Source organism: Alosa sapidissima, chromosome 4 (assembly GCF_018492685.1).
Source record: "Alosa sapidissima isolate fAloSap1 chromosome 4, fAloSap1.pri, whole genome shotgun sequence".
Classification (NCBI taxonomy): Eukaryota; Metazoa; Chordata; class Actinopteri; order Clupeiformes; family Clupeidae; genus Alosa; species Alosa sapidissima.
In genome coordinates this window covers 9,653,586-9,666,984 of record NC_055960.1, presented here as the reverse complement: position 1 = coordinate 9,666,984, position 13,399 = coordinate 9,653,586, and the positions used below count along the sequence as shown (strand labels likewise).

Here is a 13,399-nt window from a genome sequence, read left to right as displayed (position 1 = left end):
GTACAGTGCATTAGATTTATTCTCAACATTATAATTATTATTTAAATGGTGCTGTTATACTCTACAGTACCTGCTGCATGGTGCTAGAGTACAGTAACAGAAACCGAAAGACTCTCAAAAAGAGTAATTAATCATCACCACATACAGTACAGAGACACACCCTCACACACAAACAAGCAAACACACACACACACACACACAAACATCCTCATGTATTTGTAGATGGTTATGTTTCAGAAATGTGCAGGAAGCTACAAAGAGCTCTGCCCCCTGCTGGACAGATTTGTACTACACATCAGGGCAGCCGAGAAGACATGGGTTGCTTTTTTTTTGCTTTGAGTCATTTCAATCACTTCGTCTAAAGCTGTAACTTATTTCCCCTTTTACGAAAACACTTAAAAATTCAAAACTATAAATGTTACATTTTTATACCCACTGATACTGGAAGAAACAGTTACAACAACACCACCACACACAAGATAAAATGAATAGTCCATAAATGTAATAAATAGATTTATGTAAACAGGATATAGGTATTAAAAAAATGAGTGACAATGAAGACAAGAAACAGGAAGGGCAACTGTATGCAGATAAATCTGACAACACCACGGATGTAATGGCAAAATAACCAACAACCAGCTCTGCCTGTCAGGTGACCTATATAAATTATTGACTTAAAGACCTCATGCGTCAAAAGTGACAATTCCAATACATATCGTAGTGAATAATTAAATGGAAGAAAAGGCTCTTTATTGTCTCCCTGACACACTCGCAACGCTGCTCCTCCTCCGGCCACACGAAAACACCCCCCCACCTCACACACACACACACACACACACACACACACACACACACACACAGGTCTCTCTTCTGGCCACACCACTTCTTCTCCCCAGCTGTCTCCCTGGGGTGGCATGTCTGTATATTCTCAATAAAACACCTTCTTAGCAGTAATAGGCCACTGTTCTCATTTCAATGCTCCCAACGGCCTCATGATAAATTTAGCAGACACACAGTTCAAGCCTCGCGCGCTTCCCCCTTTGCACACTCTCGTCCTGATCCTCTGTCTCCCGCGCATGGAGTAATTACACACAGCCACTGATGTGTTCAAACAAATGGTATGTTTTTTTTAAACGTTTTTTCATCCTCTCCTCTTTCTTTCTTTTTTCATTCACTTCTTTCTTCATTTTCTTTTCTCTGTGTCTGTCGTTTATGTATTAATCGTTAATATCTTGTTTTGAAGAAGCACAGGAAGGCACAAGTGAATTACTGCACCTACGAGAGTCACCAGACAGCACGGTAAAGCATTACTAATCTCTGCGGTGAGAGAGAGAGAGAGAGCGCGAGAAAGCGAGCGAGAGAGAGAGAGTGATATGAGTTCATGTCTCATCTGGACGCATGTCTGAGCTGATCTGACCGATAGCAAGGGCTGTGACAATGACTGAGGCTCACATTACACATTACCACAAATGCGCACACACACACACACACACGCGAACGCATGCATTGCACACATGCACGCACACACGCACGCACGCACGCACGCACGCACGCACACACACACACACACACACACACACACGTACTGTACATACACACGTACACACACACAGAGACACACAGACGCATGCAGACACGCAGACACACACACACAACCACACAGTCCAGTGCAGTCCAGACATGTGACATTACCTTCAAGTGTGTGAACCCAATGGTGAACGTTTCTGTAGGTAGCCCTGGGCTTTCTTGGCTTGTGTGCCATGTTGTGTGTGGGAGGTATGGCAGGTATGACGTCAGGGCCTCATCTATCATCGAAAACATACATCTCACGCCTCTGTCTAAACTAATGCTATTGTTTACTGGAACAGGGCACCCGGAGCAGGTGTGAAACATAACAGCCGACAGCTGGTGCACTGAATATAACCTTCACCCGTAGGATCCAGCACCCTGAATGTCACTCATTTCATTAATGCTTAGGATGTGAGAGGATCTTTAACCTCTCTCTCTCTCTCTCTCACTCGTATTTTTTCTCTCTCTCCAACTCTTCTTCTCTCTTTAGTTCATTTTCTCCCTCGCTCGTTGGTTGGTCGGTTGGTGCGTTCACACGTCTCCCTCGCGTCCCTCCCTGTGCGCTCAGCAGCTACAAAATGACATCTGCTGATGCAATATGCTCTTGTGTAACTATTAAGCATGCATTTCATTGAGCAAAGGAACAGCATATGCTTCACCTCGTCGGTTTGCATGTTGTTGGAGGACTGCATGCTCATTTCGACCAGAGGAGGAGCACACCGTGCTTTGTAATTGACTAAATATTTCCTGTGCTGGCCCGCCAGCATGTGCTGGAGTTTGGCTTTCTTTGTGTTCTCTGTCGGGCTGTGGTTTTCAGTTAGTCAAAACATGAACTTTTTCACTTGGTGTGCCGTACAAATTAGGTGGGTGGGGGAACATTGTTTTCATTATATATTATTGTGATTTACTCATAATGGCTTGCTTTGAATGCCTCATCACAACATTTCGAGTTCAGAAATGACCAGAAACCCATACCGTCAATCGGGTAGATAACTGTTTTTTTTTTTTTTTTTTTTAATAGCTGGTTCAGCTGAATAGAGACTTCCTGTTTTCAAATGTAAAAAAAAAAAAAATATTTTAGGGCATATGCCTACCAGAACAACATGAAAAACAGGACCTGAAAGTGACAAGACATGCGCAAGACACGCAAACGGATGAAGATATGCAAGGAGAGGGCGATCAGCCCGCACCGCTCCTCCATCATGGCCGCCAACTTCGCTCATCTGTTTTCCGATAAAGTCATTTAGCGCTTGATTTAGCAGCGGCAGGAGTTGCCTCTCCCTGTCCGGCACTCACGGAACCCCAACGCACACACACACACACACGGTCCTGGTGGACATTCCTCAACTCCAGCGCTGTGCGGAAGCACTTGGGATAAACATTGTGGGGTGAACAGAAAACAACCTGTGTTAAATTACTACAGGGGGAAACCTAATAATCAATTCAGAACTGGCCACGCTCTTATTTCTGCCAGAGAGTGACTACTTTGTACAGAGACACACAGTTAAAACTAAATAAAACTGTTAAGGTCATGAGGTATGGAGTGTGTGTGTGTGTGTGTGTGTGTGTGCCGGGGGGTTTTGGGGATGGTGGTGGTGATTGGGGGTTGGAATAAAAACAATGATGGCTAAAGTTGTGGAATACAGATGTGTGAGCGACTGCACTGTGAACACAAGCTAACCTCAGAATGCGCGCACTAACCACACGGCCTCGCTGTGAAGCCCACGCCAGAACCCAGAGGTGAGCCACAGGAGGAGGGGAGCAGGGGAATCACTGGAAACAATAAAGCTCCCACAGAAGGGTGGGGTGGTCGGGGAGGAGGAGGAGGAGGAGGAGGAGGAGGAGGAGGAGGAGGAGGTGCACGGGACGCTGGAGCACAAACGCTGCCCTGTGGCTGTGGGTGCTTCTCTCTCAAGCGTGATGTACAGTATGTGGCTTGGTGTACATCTATCCATTACCCCCCGAGGAAGCATGAATCACCCACTAACAACATACGGCTGACAACAAGACACTGTGGCAGCGAAGGATGTGAGGACACAAGACTAGAGGGAAGAGAGAGAGAGAGAGAGAGAGAGAGAGAGAGAGAGAGAGAGAGAGAGAAAGAGAGAGAAAGGGAGAGAGAGAGAGAGAGAGAGGAGGGGAGAGAGAGAGAGAGAGAGAAAGGGACAAAAGGGGAAAGGGAAAAGAGCATGAGAAAGAAAGGGAGAGAGAGAGAGAGAGAGGAGGGGAGAGAGAGAGAGAGAGAGAGAGAGAGAGAGAGGAGGGGAGAGAGAGAGAGAGAGAGAGAGGAGGGTAGAGAGGAGCTGGAAGGCAGACGTCAGGACTCATCTAAAGAGGTCTTGAAAATGGCAATGTGGCTTTAAGGGCCGTGAGTGGAGTCAACACGACAGCCATCTGATGTCTGCGCCTTTCCCCCCCGCGCGAGTGCGCGCCACAGCAGCCGACCGTCTGGAAAAGCGCGAGATGACTTCATTCTGACAGAATTACCCAAACCTGTTTCTAATACACACAGTACACATAATGCATTTTTACAATATGACAAGAAAAAACAAACCGTGAGGGTCGGAAAAAAGTGCTCTGCGTGGCCTGATCCTCGCTAACTGAGACGTGGAATCAGTGATATGTTGATCATTCCTGGCATGTGATATCACAGCAGGGTAACGAAGACAAATGAAATAAGAATTCATTACCACACAACCTTTTAGCTCCCTTCCTCTCTCTCTCTCTCTTCTCTCACAGAGGGGAGCACATCTGTACGCACACCCACACAATTCGGAGTTTAAACGAACGAACGAACGCAGCATTTTAAAACAAACCGGCCGGGGACATGAACTAAACCAAAAGAAATGAGCTCAATCCACCTCAATCCTGACACAGTCCACAGTGGGTTAGATTTGACACACTTTCCCTGTTTTATTTTCTCTCTCTCTCTCTTTCGCTCCAGAAAATGGCCCCTGAGCAAGAGCGAGAGCAGTACACCCCTGCGTGTCCATGATTCCAGTAAATGATCGGACGGCCCGTGCCGGAGCGCGCGGCTGATTGCTCACGCTCCCAGTGTCCCTCTGCGGACCGCAGACGGCTGTCCACACGGGCGGTGCGGGCCTTGATTGCTTTTACTAATTTGAGAGCAGGGGACCAGTGTGGCCCGGAGTGTATCAAGCCGAGGCGGCGGCGGCGGCCGGCTCCATTGTTCCCGCTATCGCAGCTGGCCTTCCTGCTTGGGATGCGGGCCAGAGTGTGACTGTGTGTGTGTGTGTGTGTGTGTGTGTGTGTGTGTGTGTTTGTGTGTGTGTGTGTGTGTCTGTGTTTGCATAGAGGGGGTGCGCTGTCACCTCATACCAACAGGCACCGGAGTGTGAAGACAGAGGAGAGAGGACATGGGCGGAGATGAGAAGAGAGGAAAACAGAGGATGTGAAAGGAGGAGAGGAGAACAGAAGATGGAGGAGAAAGGACGGGAAGAAGAGGAGAACTAGAGAAAAGAAGAGAAGAGAACTGAGTTGGAGAAAGGATGTGAAGAGAGGAGAAGAGCAGAGAGGAGAAATATCAGAGAAAAAGAAAAGGAGGAGAGGAGAGGAGAAAAGAAAAGAAGAGAAGAGAGAAGAAAAGAGAAGAGGAGACGTAAAAAGAGGATGAAAGGAAGGGAGGAGGGGAGAGGAGGAGAGAGAGGAAAGGAGAGGAGATGAAAGGAGGAGAGAGGAGATGAGAGTAGGGGAGAGGAGAGGAGAGGAGGGGAGAGGAGAGGAGAGGAGGGGAGAGGAGATGAGAGGAGGGGAGAGGAGGAGAGAGGAGAGGAGAGTAGGGGAGAGGAGGAGAGAGGAGATGAGAGGAGGGGAGAGGAGGGATGTGGTGGGCCAGGCCTCTGCACGCGGGCCTGGGAGCTCTGGAGCGGCTCCAGCCTGTTCCAGCACCGACCGCGCTCTAATGACTTACAGATTGCAGCGCCATGGTGTACATGTGTCAGGACAATGCCACGGGTCCACAACAAAAAACAGTAGTTGGAGAGGAGGGGGCACACACACACACACACACACACACACACACACACACACACACACACACACACACACAGATCCTAAGCCAACAAATGACAGTGAGAGAGAGGCTGACAAAGATGTGAAAGAGGGACTAGAGTGTGTGTGTGTGTGTGTGTGTGTGTCTACTGTATGTCTGTGTGTGTGTGTGTGTGTGTGTGTGTGTGTGTGTGTGTGTGTGTGTGTGTGTGTGTATGCGTGTGTCAGAGAGATAGAAAGAAAGACTAGGAGGATGAAAGAGAAGGGGGGGACCTGCGGTATATCATGAAACACTTGTCAGGGGAGAGCCAATGAAGGAACAAGTAGAGAGGGCCGCCAGCCAACGAGAAAGACCTGGGGGGGAGGGAGGTGTGTGTGTGGGTGGGGTGGGGGGGTTGGGGGGCTGGAAAGGTAAAATTTACACGGCTTTCATAGAGGCTAAAAGCAAAAACACTTCACCGTCTGACCTGCAGTTGCCCCCTACTGTGAGACCATGTGACTACAAAGCTACAAAAGAGAAGGTAGCATGGGGGACAGGAAGGGGGGTGGAGGGGGGTGTCGGGGGCGGAGGTGCAGGCGGGAGGGGGAGTGTGTGGTTTCCTTGACTGAGTAGATGCTCACAACAGAGGCTACTTGCTTGCTTTCACTTTAACTTTGCTCCCTTTACATGTAATATCCACAACTGTGTCAGATAACACCACCAACACTGAATAGCTCATTCCTCTAGGGAGGAACAATGCATTGGCGCCCTGTAGAACACACACATCCTCCATCACAGAGGAACAACATGGGAACATGTGGCACAATGCGAGAGGAAGTAACGATAATGCACTAAAGGCCGTTAGAATTTTGTTTACCTGCTTATAATGTTGAGTCCTATAGATAGCAAGAAGAACGCATGTTGAGCTAGCCTATAGAGAGGTGCAGCGAAACTGCCACAGCTGAACTATCATCACAGAGGGGTATCAGAGTGACACCAATTGACAGTAGTGCAACGATTCGAAATGAAGCCAGCTTGGTTCCTAACCACCACCGTTTCCACTATTTTTTTTCACACCTTTTATTTGAAGCGCTGGTGACAGCCAAGGTGGCGATGAACTGAGGCGGAATTTATTTGGAGGTACAATTAAAAAGACACGAGTCAGGAAGGGAAAGCTGCTTATTCTCAGCCCCATTCAGCCACCCTGGTGGTGGCAAGAGCATGTTGGCGCCCGACATAGCCATCCCTTGCCGTGCGTCATGTGGTACGGGGTGCCAGGTGGCTCGCCACTCTCCCATGATCCCTTGCAGCAGTGGGTAGTTAACCACGAGGGCATCTCTCTCTCCGTGGCTCCTTTAAACAAGGCTCGTTTTCGCCGCACACGCACGCTCGCACACACTCACACACTCCACTGCGAAAGTGGACTATCAGTGAGGGTCCGACAGAATTCTTCCCTAATTACCTATTTTTCCACTCTCGATCCCGCGGCTGGCATAATTAGTTACCTGGGGCTGCAATCCAATTTGAAGTGATGACAAGAAAGTGATCCATGAAAAAGTAATAAGTTAAATCCAATTTCAGCCTGCCACTAATTAAATGCACATGGAACTAATGACTCAGGCCCTACCATTCCAGTGATAACCATAATTAGCAAGGTGGGAGTTTTTCTCTCCCTCTCTCTCCTTCTCTCTCCCTCTCTCCCTCCCTCTCTCTTTCTTTGCCACTGCTAGGTGTAAACGGTGAGGGAAAGTGCCATGTGAGCTCCTTTAATTACTCGTGTCATCCCGACGCTAATTTACTCGTGCTTTTTTGACCAGTCAAGTGTGTTTGGGCTACACTCGAGCCCACAGCCCGCCGATGCGCCTGCTGGCAGATGCTTGCGTTCTTTGGTCTGACGGGCAGATGCAGCCAGCAGGTGCTTTCAAGTGACAACGGGAAGATCTACGGTTTGTTCGTTTGTTCACAGCGTTGCGAGAAAAAAAAAAAAAACATGGGATGATCAAAACACGCACACGTGTTCAGATGAAAAACGACGCGGGGAACGCATTTCATTTAAGTCGACTTAACATGACTTTAATTCTCCTCAAAAGATCTTCCAGGGTTCTCTTTGTAAAAGGTCTGGCAGGAGCAGCCTCCACCAACATTGATCCCTATCTTCCCATTAAAGTGACAGCTCTGCCACAGTATTGCAACAGAGTCTTTTGGTGATGCCTTTCTCCGGCTTGAGAGGGTTGATTAACAGGACGGTCGGTAAGGCGGCTGAGGAGGCCTACGCTGTTCATTAGACATCTTAGAGGGTCTTACATGGAGCCAACTCCCCAGCTAATGTTACACAGAGATGCAACCTTGGAGTGGCATGATAAACCAGCCGGTGAGTACAACACAGGTAAACCAAAGATACTGCACCTTTGACAATAAAATGTAGGATTCATTAGTATTTGGCATGAGGATAATACCCTTTGACTTTTTGACTGTCTTTTTGATTGTAAATGGCATCAACTAAATGTCAGTGCTAATATATAAAGACTTGTGATGAGTACAACGGTGGGTTGTATTGGAATGGGACTGGGCATATTTATGCTGCTGTAAGATGCCTCATTGCAGCTGTCCCACTCGCTCTATTTACCCACCAACAGCATCAACAGAGTATCAGCCAAGTAACCACAATGTGAACATAGTAGAGAAGGCCGTTGACAATCTGCTTGGATACTGCACTGAGCATATAAGCTTCACAAAGACAGCACAGCCGAGCAAAGAAAAGGAGGGGGGGGGGAGGGAGACACACACAACACACACACACACACACGCACACAACACACACACACACACACACACACACAGTCCACCACCCCAGCGTTCCTTTCAATAGCTGAGTGACAGGTTGGGCAAGCTCTCTGTATACATTAATAAATTAGAATTTTAATTTTGCCTTTGTCTGAGCGGGAGCACGGGGCCGGTTTCTTATGTACCAACAACTGCCCGTGCGCCGGAATGTGCTCGACGGGCCCCCTTTCTCCACTGACCTCTGCTACACAATTCCCAGCCTGACTCGGGGAAACTGTTTGGTTTGATCCTTTCAACTTATTTGAATCTCGACAAATACGCACACAAGCGAAAGGTCACCACAGACATATTTCATCCTCTGGAGCTCTTCCCGAGACATCTGCACAACAAAGCCACTCTTTCACCACCTGACATTAGACCTAGCTGCTACAACAGCTCATTAAAACGAGGCCCCCTATGGGAAACTGGGGTATTAAATATTATATATACACACATACACTCACACACGCACATACACAGATCTACAGAATAGGCCCCCGTCGTATTAATTACCAAATACGCCCTGAAGTCGTTTGCGATTTCGCAGGGAAACAAACAACCCCTCCTTATTCAAACAGAGATACACATCGGCGGCTGTTTCCAACGGCCCTGCCTGAGATCAACGTAAATATTGCATCAGACACGGATAGCTGTTCTTATTTCAGACTGAACAACAACAACAACCGAATAAGCGAGGGGGCTTGTACCGGCAGAAAAATGAAAATGAGAAGAAGGGGGGTGTGGGTCCGGATTTGCTTTTTTGCATCACAAAGGGGCCTTCCAAATAAACGCCTCTCTTCAGCCCCCCCGGGTGGGGTGTGTGTGTGTGTGTGTGTGTGTGGGGGGGGGGGGGGTTGTGGTACTGGGGGTGGGGGGGTTATGGCTGCTCCTGTCTGCCCCCTGCTGACTGAGGCCGAGAGCAACAGCGTGCAGGGGGTGGGGGGGTGTGAGAGGGAGTGTGTGTGTGTGTGTGTGTGTGCATGACCGAGAGGGAGGGGTGAGTGAGAGGGAGAAGAAGAAATAGGAGGTAGAGTGGGCAGTGTCTCAGATCTCTTCAGAATAAGAAGACTGCCATCGTGTTCACATTCTCTCTTTTTCTCTCCCTTTCCTCTTCTCCTTCTCTCTCTCTCTCTCTCTCTCTCTTCATGTGCAGGTTCTCTTTCATCAAGCTGGAGTACAGTAGAGCCCCAGAGCCCCTTGCAGGCTATAAGAAGCCCACAGCCTGCCCCAGTCTCGCCCCTCTATGGCTTTGACCAGCCCCTGTTCAAAACAAACTAACAACACCATGTTCACCTATTTTTTCCACCGATTTCTGATCTAGAGGCTCTGCTACATTTGGAGGTGGAAAAGAAAGACAAAAAGACAACAAAAAAGAGGACACCATCTACGCAGATGTCACGCGACGTACACCTGACCACGGGGGCCCACTGGTAATAGACAAATTCAAGCAAACGACGTGCACAGCCCTGCCTTTGATAATTTCCTGTTTATGAAGTTGGCCTGGTACACTTTGTACTGAGACGCATGCAGTGAAGCAGCAAGACAAACAAACAATGCCGAGGAGAGACCAAAAACAAAAAGAAGAAAAAAAAAGAAAAACACACACCAGCTAAACCCTGGTGAACTTCGCTTTTTTAAGGTTAGCTTTTGTTTAGTTTTGAAGCTGATATCGATGGTATGTGTCCATGTGACTGTGTGTGTGTGTGGTTTTATGTGCATGTGTGTGTGTGTGTGTGTGTGTGTGTGTGTGTGTGTGTGTGTGTACATGTGTGTGAGAGAGTGAGAGGTTTTATGTTGCACACAGTGTGAAAGACATTAACCATTAAAAGGGGTTTGTGGTGGGGCAGGAGCACTTGTGCTTGTGCTGTTTTGAACAGCCAATAGTTATGCTACAGCTACCTGTAGTCCGGCTGGCTTCTCGCTGCTCTTAGGAGATTTAATGGCACCACTCTGCTGTTGATGAGACTGCTGTTGCTGTTGCTGCTGCTGCTGCTGCTGTTGCTGCTGCTGCTGCTGTTGTTGTTGTTGTTGCTGTTGCTGGAGGAGAATCTGGCGAGCAACTTGTAGAGCCTTTGAAAAAAAAGGGGGAAAACAAAAAGATAAAATGGATGAGAAAAAACAGCCACCCCACAAAAGACAAATATTTTTTATTGTGTTTTGAGACTTGAGACATTCCCCAGGGACCATCCTTATTGGCTTTTAACACAACAGATGTAACCCCGACGACAATGTGTTCTTGGCTGAACTGATACAGTTCTCTGCACAAACAGACTGTGCAAAGAAATGAAACAGAATACGTTTTTTTACCCCCTTCTGTCTTCTAGCTTCTTTCAAACAAATTTACATAGTTTCCTTTTGGTGGAACAAGCAGAACAAAAGTCTGTTGACCAAACAAACTTTGTGTGAAGAGAGCATGGGGGGGGGGGGGTGTTGGAGCAAGACATGCGTGGGGTGGCAGACGTTGATAAACAGCCAACACATTTATTTTACTGGCGATAAGTGGAGCTCGAACTGGACAGGAAAGCTGAGAGAGGAACCACTAGCTGCTTTTTGATCCTGCTCTTCCTCCGTCTGTCTGACCCTCACCCTCCAATCCCTCGCTCCCTCCCTCCCTCTCTCTCTCCCCTCCAGAAAGCAAATAAAAGGTTTATTGCTGCTCCAAATATCTGTTAAAGGACACGGCCTTCTCAGTGGAAAACAAAATACAGTGCAGTCACATGTTTATTGCTCCAGCTACTCCCTTTTCCCTTACGATAAATAATCAAACATGCCATCCAGAACAAACAAAGCCCAAGAGCTGGAAAAACAGCGCTCATGAAACCGACATTGATACCAAGAAAAGCAAAGCGCATGTTCCCACAGCGCGTCCGCCTGCCCGCCCGCCCGCCTCGGCTAGCCTCGCCGGACAGCCTTGCACCTACACCAGTAAACCATCTGAGTAAATAGGGGGGTGGTGTGTGTGTGTGTGTGTGTATGTGTGTGTGTGTGTGTGTGTGTGTGTGTGTGTGTGTGTGTGTGTGTGTGGGGTGGGGGGGATGGTGGTGGTTCTCATTCTTTCCATGTTCCTCAGACGATTACTCGTCCAATTAAACAAACAGTCCGGGGGCATGGCCAAAGAAATGTCGCCTCTGTGCGCTTGCTCGGAGCCTGCGCTCCCGAGGCCCCTTCGGTCAGCCCAGTCTCCTCGCCTCAGTGGAGGAAGCCTGATAAGTTTGGGTGATTGCCAAAGCGGCTGTTAGAAGAGAAAGAAAGGAAGAAAGAAAGAAAGAAAAAAAGCACTGCAAAAATACTGCAGATTCAAGACGGGAGAAGAGAGAGAGAGAGAGAGAGAGAAGGAGAGATGAAGGTGGTAAAAGGGTGAATGAGAGGAAAAGAAAATATCCCAGCTGGAGAGGAAAGCAAAGGAGGCAAAATGAAAAGAGAGAGAGAGAGAGAGAGAGAGAGAGAGAGAGACACAAGGAGAAAGAGAAAGAGAGAGGGAGTGATAAGAGAATGAAGAGGTGCTCTCTGTAGTGACTCTGTTAGAGGCTCTGTAATAAAGAAGCTGTTGAGAGAGGAGGCCGGGTCTCTGGGTCTTGGCAAGGCCACACAGCTGTGCACTGGGGGGGGGGGGGGGGGGGGGTTGTAGAAAGAGAGAGAGAGAGGGAGGGAGGGAGAAATGAGTGTGTGTGTGTATGTGAGTGAGAGAGGGAGTGAGAGAGGAAGAGAGAGAGTATGTGTGTTTGCATGACCCTTCAAAAAGACCAAGATTGTGGGATGACATCATAAGGCAAGAATATGACCACAGGCTAAGGCCGGCCACTTCACTGTTTCATCCAGGCTGCCTTTGACCACTACACACTATACTACACTAAACTACACACACACACACACACACGCACACACACACACAGCTTATCAGATGGGTCTCACATTTCTGTACATGTCATAGGGCAAAGTTACAAGTGAAAGGAATTCATTCAAATTCTGGGAGAGTGTGTGTGCGTTTGCGACTGCCCGGCTTTGAGCTGTGTGTGTGTGTGTGTGTGTGTGTGTGTGTGTGTGTGTGTGTGTGTGTGTGTGCATGTACGTAGTGCTCCAAATTTCGTCTGAATTTCTGGAGGGGAGCCCCCTGCCTACACAGACACACTGTTGGCCTTTAGTGATGACTGATCCTGCCTCCCACACAAACCAGCACAGGAACGGCACATGCAAAACCAAGGGAAAATGGTGCTATATTTAGCAGAGTCAAATATGAATGGGTGGTGACTGTACATTAACGCAAAAAGAAAATATGTTAAAAGTAATTACTGCAATCTGTTGTTGTGAAGGAGAACAATGCAGTTGTTCAAGAAGGATTAAAAGTAACTGAAGAAATGTCAAATCGAAATAGACTAGTTTGTAATTGGATGAAGTTATTCAAAGAATGGAGTCTACATGGTTGATCTTACAAGTATTCTAAATATCGCTTAAGTTAGACAAACACTAGCAAATGAGAAAGGTGTGGCGCAAAACAATGGGCTGTCTGTTGACATGAAAATCACCTCAAGCACAACTGATGACATGGGAAAGCTGACAAATAAGAAAGAAAAAAAATTGTTTGTCTGCGGTGTGATCGGTACAAGCAGTCGGCTGTGCCAGCAGGTGGGAGCGGCAGCAGGATATTTGAGTAAACAGGATGAGATATAGGTGTGGAGGCCGCATGCGGACGGAGACATATGGCAACCTGCGTGGCACAAACGCGAGCACCGCTAATCTTCCCAGCGCCTCGGTCAACAAGGCAATTTAATGATCTGCTAACACTGTAGCACGCCCTGTTAAGCGGCCTCCAAGCCACTCGGTTTGACATGCAACACAGTCTGCTGCTGCCATCTCTGGTCTCTCTCTCTCTCTCTCTCTCCCTCTCTCTTTCTTTCTTTCCCTCTCTCTCTCTCTCAGTTTCTGTCTCTCCACACTCTCATCATGGGAGCTGAAGGTTTATGCACACATTCATTTTTCCCCCTCCAATTCATTGTTACAACAATACGGGGCTCTTAA

The 13,399-nt window shown here is 47.9% G+C and overlaps 1 protein-coding gene across 13 annotated transcripts in view; it reads right to left on the bottom strand.

Moving 5' to 3' along the window:
* Positions 1–13,399, bottom strand: part of foxp1b (forkhead box P1b) — a 149,050-nt gene that overhangs the window by 56,077 nt on the left and 79,574 nt on the right. For all 13 annotated transcript variants that reach the window (XM_042088954.1, XM_042088939.1, XM_042088948.1 and 10 more), the window contains one exon: positions 10,283–10,453. In XM_042088954.1, coding sequence (XP_041944888.1) covers positions 10,283–10,453 — 171 coding nt within the window. The remainder of the gene's footprint in view (positions 1–10,282; positions 10,454–13,399) is intronic.